Source organism: Papaver somniferum, unplaced genomic scaffold (assembly GCF_003573695.1).
Source record: "Papaver somniferum cultivar HN1 unplaced genomic scaffold, ASM357369v1 unplaced-scaffold_25, whole genome shotgun sequence".
Taxonomy (NCBI): Eukaryota; Viridiplantae; Streptophyta; class Magnoliopsida; order Ranunculales; family Papaveraceae; genus Papaver; species Papaver somniferum.
The window spans coordinates 274,127-280,848 of NW_020635485.1; the positions used below are offsets into that span (position 1 = coordinate 274,127).

The 6,722-nt window shown below is 37.0% G+C and overlaps 2 protein-coding genes across 2 annotated transcripts; one reads left to right on the top strand and one right to left on the bottom strand.

Annotated features, from left to right (window-relative positions):
* The first annotated feature begins 1,730 nt into the window (after positions 1-1,730).
* LOC113341191 (LIM domain-containing protein WLIM2b-like) lies at positions 1,731-4,071 on the top strand. Its single transcript, XM_026586175.1, has 5 exons — positions 1,731-2,175; positions 2,358-2,457; positions 2,550-2,584; positions 2,711-2,800; positions 3,341-4,071. Exons 1-5 carry the CDS (start codon positions 2,041-2,043, stop codon positions 3,593-3,595), a joined length of 615 nt encoding a protein of 204 aa, XP_026441960.1. The 5' UTR covers positions 1,731-2,040; the 3' UTR covers positions 3,596-4,071.
* An 834-nt stretch (positions 4,072-4,905) lies between these two features.
* LOC113341192 (17.8 kDa class I heat shock protein-like) lies at positions 4,906-5,877 on the bottom strand. Its single transcript, XM_026586176.1, has one exon. It carries the CDS (start codon positions 5,671-5,673, stop codon positions 5,173-5,175), a length of 501 nt encoding a protein of 166 aa, XP_026441961.1. The 5' UTR covers positions 5,674-5,877; the 3' UTR covers positions 4,906-5,172.
* Between the last annotated feature and the right edge of the window lie 845 nt (positions 5,878-6,722).

Consider the following 6,722-nt stretch of genomic DNA (forward strand, 5'->3'; position numbering starts at 1 on the left):
CAGATGCATCTTAATAAATTTATTTTGTCAAAGGGCAAACAGAAAAACTAATAATAAATTATGAACATTTAGTAGTTTCATGGTATATGAGAAAAACCTAAATTCTCGTATATGAAATAGAAAAAAATTTCTAGCAAAAAGATAAAAAATTAAAGAATGCTTAAGACGAAAAAGTTTAACATATTTTCAGCGATATATGATATTTTTTTCATAAAATTGGTTAAAAAGACCAAAATCAACAATTCCTTGGTGAAATGGACAGTTAGATTTTGATACTGTTTAAATGGACAAAATGTAAAAATAGGCAGGATGTAAACCAGTTTCATCCTTACTATTTTTTTTGGCCATTTAACCCAAACTATTTTTTACTCGTCCATTTGAACTGTGATTTAAAAATATTTGGACAAATGATCCATTTTCCATATTTTTTTCTTCTTTTTTTCCAAGCATATGATACTTCTTTTCTCTATATACATATATTTATTTTTTTGAACATTGGTACTTCTTTTCTAATAAATATAGTATGATCCTGTGAATGGCAAAGAAAAAAAGGTAATCTTTCAAATAAGCCATACCAACCGCTCATCTTGATACTCTAAGATAAGAAGAATGTCTTACTCGAGGCTTTTTAATTGAATCCCATCATAAACTTTTCTACAAACAAAGGAGATAACCTGATAACCTGTACAATGAGAAGACAGTATTAGTACATGACCTGTATTCCAACAAACAGAATACAGTCTACTTGAGCGTATTCAGTATTCTACACCTTGTAGTACACGATAATACACGTGTGTATACAATAATGACTAGGGCTGCACATGGTTCGGTTTTTATCGGTTCTTGGGAAAACCTAAACCGAAACCAAAGTACTCGGTTTTCCAATAATGAAAACCAATGAAACCATATAGCCTATTCGGTTTCATTGGTTTCGGTTTCTACTCGGTTTTGTTAAAAACCATACGGTTTTTGGTTAACCGAATGATTTATAAACAATAATGTGCCAGTGCTTTATAGTTTACACAAACAGTACACCCAATACTACAAGCGGCAGAAAAGTTCGCTGGCAACATATCAGAGGCATAAATGACAAGCAACTAAAATGACAACAAAAGGATTTAACTCGAATAATCCTCCTAAGAGTCATAACCATTCATTAACTACAATTCATCAGTGTGAAAAGATTCATTTTGCTATGGTCATTATTAATCGGTTAACCAATTGGTTTTTGGTTCGGTTTAGAGATAAAACCTAAACCGAAACCAATACTTATGGTTATCTGAAAATGACAACCATTAATAAACCATAGTAATATGGTTTCGGTTCGGTTCGGTTTAAAATCTTCGGTTTCGATTTCGGTTTTCGGTTCTGGTTCGGTTTTGTGCATACCTAATAATGACCTGTACTTCCCACAAACAAACTATAATACTCCCTGAGGACGACTCTATTGATAACATACTCCGAAGAAACCGCAGCTTTGATTAGTTGAAAGCAGACAAATCCAGCGCCAGAGAATGATGACTACCCACTCTTTCTATTCCATACTTCACCTTTCTCTACAACTCCATCTATTCACCAATTAGAGTCAGACACGTACTCAAAATAACCTCTTTAAACCCACATCCAACCGTCAAAAACCACTCGATGTATTTTACCCCTCTACTTCTTGAAACATAGGATAAAAAGAGTTAGATATTTTAACGTTTATTCTTCCAACTAGACCCACCTCATCTTACTTTCCCCTTTCTTCTTCTTCCTCTGTTATTCAAATTCTCTCCTCCTCCGGTTGCTACAAAAAGCTCACATAAAGACTCCACCTAGGGTTTCATTTTTGATCTACAGACTTTTCTTCCCAAATCTCCTTCGAGAATTTCTTCTCGATTTTGAAGGAATTCTAAAGAAGACATTTTTGGTTGGGAAATTAAAATCAGAAGAAAATTTGGTGAATTTTCTTTTTTGGATTTGTTTGTAGGCGATCGAAGCGATCTTTAAGTTAATTGATTAAGAGGAGATAGGTTTTTGGATCTAAGGTTTGAAAAGATGAATTTCACAGGTACACTTGAGAAATGTAATGTTTGTGATAAGACAGTTTATGTTATGGATCAGTTACAAGCTGATGGACTTTCTTTTCACAAGTCTTGTTTCAAGTGCAGTCATTGCAAAGGAACTCTAAAGGTACTTTATTTTTATTTTTCCCTACTGAAGCTTTGATTTTTCTATAAAAATTTAATCTAATTTATGGAAATCAGTACATTTCTTAGCAGATCTAGATGCTCAATTATTGCAATTTCAGTGAATTTTACTTTGCCCCAAACGATTGCGAGTCTTATGCTATGTTTTGATTTAATTTCTTGCAGCTGAGCAGCTTTTCGTCAATGGAAGGAACCCTTTATTGCAAACCTCATTTCGAACAACTCTTCAAGGAATCTGGAAATTTCTCTAAGAATGTCGTCTCATGTATGCCTTTATTGTGCCTAGTTTTACCGTATTTTGATCATATTCATCTTCCTTTGGTTTCTGTCTAATTAGTGTTGTTGGATCTTTTTCAGCTGTAAAGTCTGCTGAGAAGTTGACAAGAAATTTGGTAATTTGATCTCCTTAACCTTTTTAAGCATTGATTGGAAAATATAAGCTTTTGGATCTCTTGGTGAGGCCTAATCCATTAAGTTCATTGTACTGTTCTTAATGGTCATTATTTGCTTGATTGCAGTCTAGATCACCCAGTAAAGCTGCTAGCATGTTTTCTGGTACACAAGATAAATGTGCAACCTGTGGAAAGACTGCTTATCCACTCGAGAAGGTACAACTGTTTTCATTTTGGATAGATTTTCATCAACTGTTTGATCGTAAATGCTTTTTTTTTCTTCTCATTCGTCCCATTATATATTTGGCCTTGATTGTATGTAAGTGACCTGCTCGCGTACCATCACTTATGTTTTTGGTTCATTACTGCAATCTCCCTAGGGTGATGGTGTTCCTGACTGTCTTGTTATTTTTACCAATGAGTACATCCAGTAGAGCTTTAAGTTGGTATGTTCATTATGGACTAGATTATATCCTCTGCTTGGGAACCCAAGGTTTGTAGCTGCTGACCCATTTTCAGTCCACAGTTACCCTATCCACTATAGTTGTGCTCCATCTCAGAATCAACAATTAAGAAAATCAAGACAACCACTAGAAGCTTTTAAACGTTTCAATTCCGTGTTTTGTTTCCTTTCTCAAAGTGCATTAGATTCCTAAAAAGGAAGATAGGTTTTCAATTGGCAGCCTTTTGATTGAACAGTAAAACCATATACTGGTATGATGTCTTTGTCTAAACCTGTGCTTGTACCTTTTCTAGGTGACTGTTGAGAGCCTGTCATATCACAAGTCATGTTTCAAGTGCAGTCATGGTGGTTGTGCGCTTACTCCATCAACTTATGCTGCTCTTGATGGCATTCTATACTGCAAACACCACTTCTCCCAACTCTTCAAGGAGAAGGGCAGCTACAACCATCTAATTAAATGTGCTTCAATCAAGCGTGACGCAGCGGCGGCAGCAGCAGCATCAACCCCAGCCCAAGCCAAACCCGCCAGTGTACCAGAGGAAGCTTGACCGCTGGTAAAGAAATCATGTTTTGCACTGAGCATGAGAAGAAGAAAGTGGTTGAATTGTCCACTTTAACAGAGGTCATGTTTGTTTTCTTTAGTTTCTAAATCTGGTTGTGTTGTTGTGTTTTAATGTTTGCTTCCATTTTCCCATCTCACATTCTCTATCTATTGCCCTCTCTATGGGAAAATGACAACCTTGGGTTTCTGTTTCAAAATCATATGGTGTTGTGCATTTGAATCCGTAGGGATATATTCCCCCAGGCGATTTGAGATACATATATGCAGTGTCCTGTTACTGCAAATGTGATTGTTATATTATTATCAACCAAATGTAGTGCCAAAAGACATGGGTTTGTTCTAAAAAATTTCTGTTCTTCAGCATTACTGGTGGTTGATGATCTCTACAACATGCTTGTAAATTGTATTCGCAAGTGCCTCACCTTGTAACTTAAATGGAAAACAATGAATTGTTCTGCAAAAGCATCCTGCTTATATTGTAAGCTAAGTAAAAGATAATAAAGCATAGTTTAAATGATAAGAAGCTTGTGACTTGCGAGTAAGAACCATTTCCAAATGACAAGGATAGATATGCAGAAATGAAGGAACAGTATAACTTGTTGGATTCTTTTAGCTGAGGGTGCAAAGTCTTCTGCAGATGATTGACCTGAGAACACAAAAACTTTCAGCGAAGAGTACCCTTCTTGTGTCGCATACAGTGAGAGAAAATCTGACTTTTGGTTGGAGATTTGAAGAGAAAGATTGTTTAAATGTGAACTTGTGAAGAAGGTAGTGAGGAAATAATGTTGACATCTTGCTGTCATGTTTAGCACATTTTCTCTTAATGACTTCCCACTAAGGGGTGTTTGTTCTTTAGTGAAAGATACGCCTCAGCAGATGGTATGAGCCAGACTGGAGTTGAAGTTGAACAACTTCGCGTCCATACTCTCTGGCAGTCTATCATCTCCAGTAACAGGAATTAACTCAAACTAATAAAACGGATATCCTTTTAAAAAAATTGATGGGTATATCAAGTTATCTCCTTTCAGTTCCTTCACCACTTTGGTTGCAGGCTTGCACTTGCAGCACAATTTAAGCTGCTAGTGAACTGTTAGGAACCTGTCCCGTAAATACAACATCACCAGCCAAATGGTTCAAGACATTACCTCCATCCCCCCATCCCTCCCTTTCCAGTTTGCAGCTGAGTGAAGTTTGATTTGTGGTAAAGAGAATTATGGCTTATGGCTTTTTGTGTTGTACCAGATTCATCTTTATGGAGTCTGCAAAGGGTGTTGATCAAGCAAGGAACCAACAATATAAAGAAAATTAGTAACTTAATTGCAATTAAGAACAAAGATTACAAGACCAGAGACACCAACAACCGATTTGGTACCTAATGGTAACAAAAACAGTGACAACACCACCACTAATTTATTTTGAACAACAACACTGACACTAATAACAAAAGATCAAAGACACTCCAGGCAACACTGATGCTAATAATGCTAATAACATATTAAGACCACTCCACAATGAAACCATAACCAAAAGGCTGGATCACATTTTGCCGTCAGTCCTGAAACTCTAACCAGAAATCTGAATAGATTTCACTTCAGGCTTCTTCTCTTCTACTTTGGGAACAGTCACGGTGAGGACTCCATTCTCCATAGCAGCCTTAACTTCGTCCACCTTCGTGTTCTCAGGCAACCTGAATCTCCTCAGGAATTTGCCACTGCTACGTTCGACCCTATGCCATTTATCATTCTTCTCTTCACTTTCTCTGCTCCTCTCTCCACTTATCTGCAGAACTCTCCCTTCTTCAACTTCAACTTTCACTTCCTCCTTCTTAACGCCGGGAAGATCAGCTCTAAAGATGTGCGCTTCTGGGGTCTCTTTCCAATCAATTCGAGTGTTGGCTAATTGTGATGTTTCTTTGGATAGTTCAGAACGAGGCATGGAGAGTGCAGAGGATGATGAGGTTGGGGATGAGAATGGGAAGTCTTGGAATGGATCCCATACGTCTAGAGAAAATGGGTCGAAAACGTTGGTTCTTCTGTTGCCAAAGAAGCTTGGGATGATCGACATTTTGAATTAAAGAAGAGGTTTGGATTGAATTGGAGAATTAAGATTCTAAATTGCTGATGAACTGATGAAAATTGATGATTGCAGTCGCGGTTGGTTGGGTTGCAGTAAGTTATTTGTATTTGATTTGATGGTTATTCCAAGCTTGTTGCATCATTTATTTATAGGGGGAGAATGCAATGTCTGTTATTCGTTCCTTTCCCATTTCTTTCTACGCCACTCTTGATGATTCGAGAGCATCGAGGGAAGTCTAGAGACTTCTTTTCGGTTTTGGGGTTTGAAATGATCGCCACCGACTTCTACAACCTTCTGGATATAATAGACTTACAATGGGCTTCGGTTGGGGTGGTTGTTGGGCCATGTGTCGGTAACGTATCTAATAAAATTTCATTTGGGATAAAAGAAAAGAATCCTGATTTTGGGCATACCAAAATCTTCTTAGGCATATAAAGCACTAGTTCTAACTTGGGTGACCTTATAAGGGGTATCCTATGGGGTGGTTCAATTATCTATATACCCTTAAATTCTTTAAATTACTACTAATCTATCCCTGACCCTAATACAAAATCTATAATCAACTACACCTAAAATCAGTTTCATTCACCTTCTTCTTCTTCCTCTCCACAGCCGAACTCATTCACCCTTCCCTTTCTTTTTTTTCATCGCGGAAATTTAATCGTTGACTCGTGAAACTTTAATCGACGATTAAACTCATCTATATAATGGGTCGTCGTAAGGCAGTATCTCGTTCAAATCGATCGATTGAACAACCTATTGATGAAGAAGAAGATTTAGAGAGTGAAGAACAAACTCAAAATCAACCACAAAATCAACCGGAAGAAGAGATTGAAGAAGAACCAACTCCGGAAATGAGAATAAGCAGGTTAGTTCTACAAACCCATCTCATATTTGATGTTTTTGATTGTTTTGGTCGATTTAATTCGTCAAAATCATGTGTTCTGCGGCGGTTACCGGGTATGGTTCAGCGTAAAACAAATGTTAGATGTGCGACGAGCTGTTCTTGAAACTGAACCCTGAAAGTACATATGAAC

Coding starts and splice junctions, on each gene's coding strand:
- LOC113341191 (XM_026586175.1), top strand. CDS start 2,041: ATGAATTTCACAGGTACACTTGAGAAATGTAATGTTTGTGATAAGACA. Junction 2,458..2,549: donor CTCTAAGAATGTCGTCTCAT/GTATGCCTTTAT, acceptor GATCTTTTTCAG/CTGTAAAGTCTGCTGAGAAG. Junction 2,585..2,710: donor AGAAGTTGACAAGAAATTTG/GTAATTTGATCT, acceptor GCTTGATTGCAG/TCTAGATCACCCAGTAAAGC.
- LOC113341192 (XM_026586176.1), bottom strand. CDS start 5,673: ATGTCGATCATCCCAAGCTTCTTTGGCAACAGAAGAACCAACGTTTTC.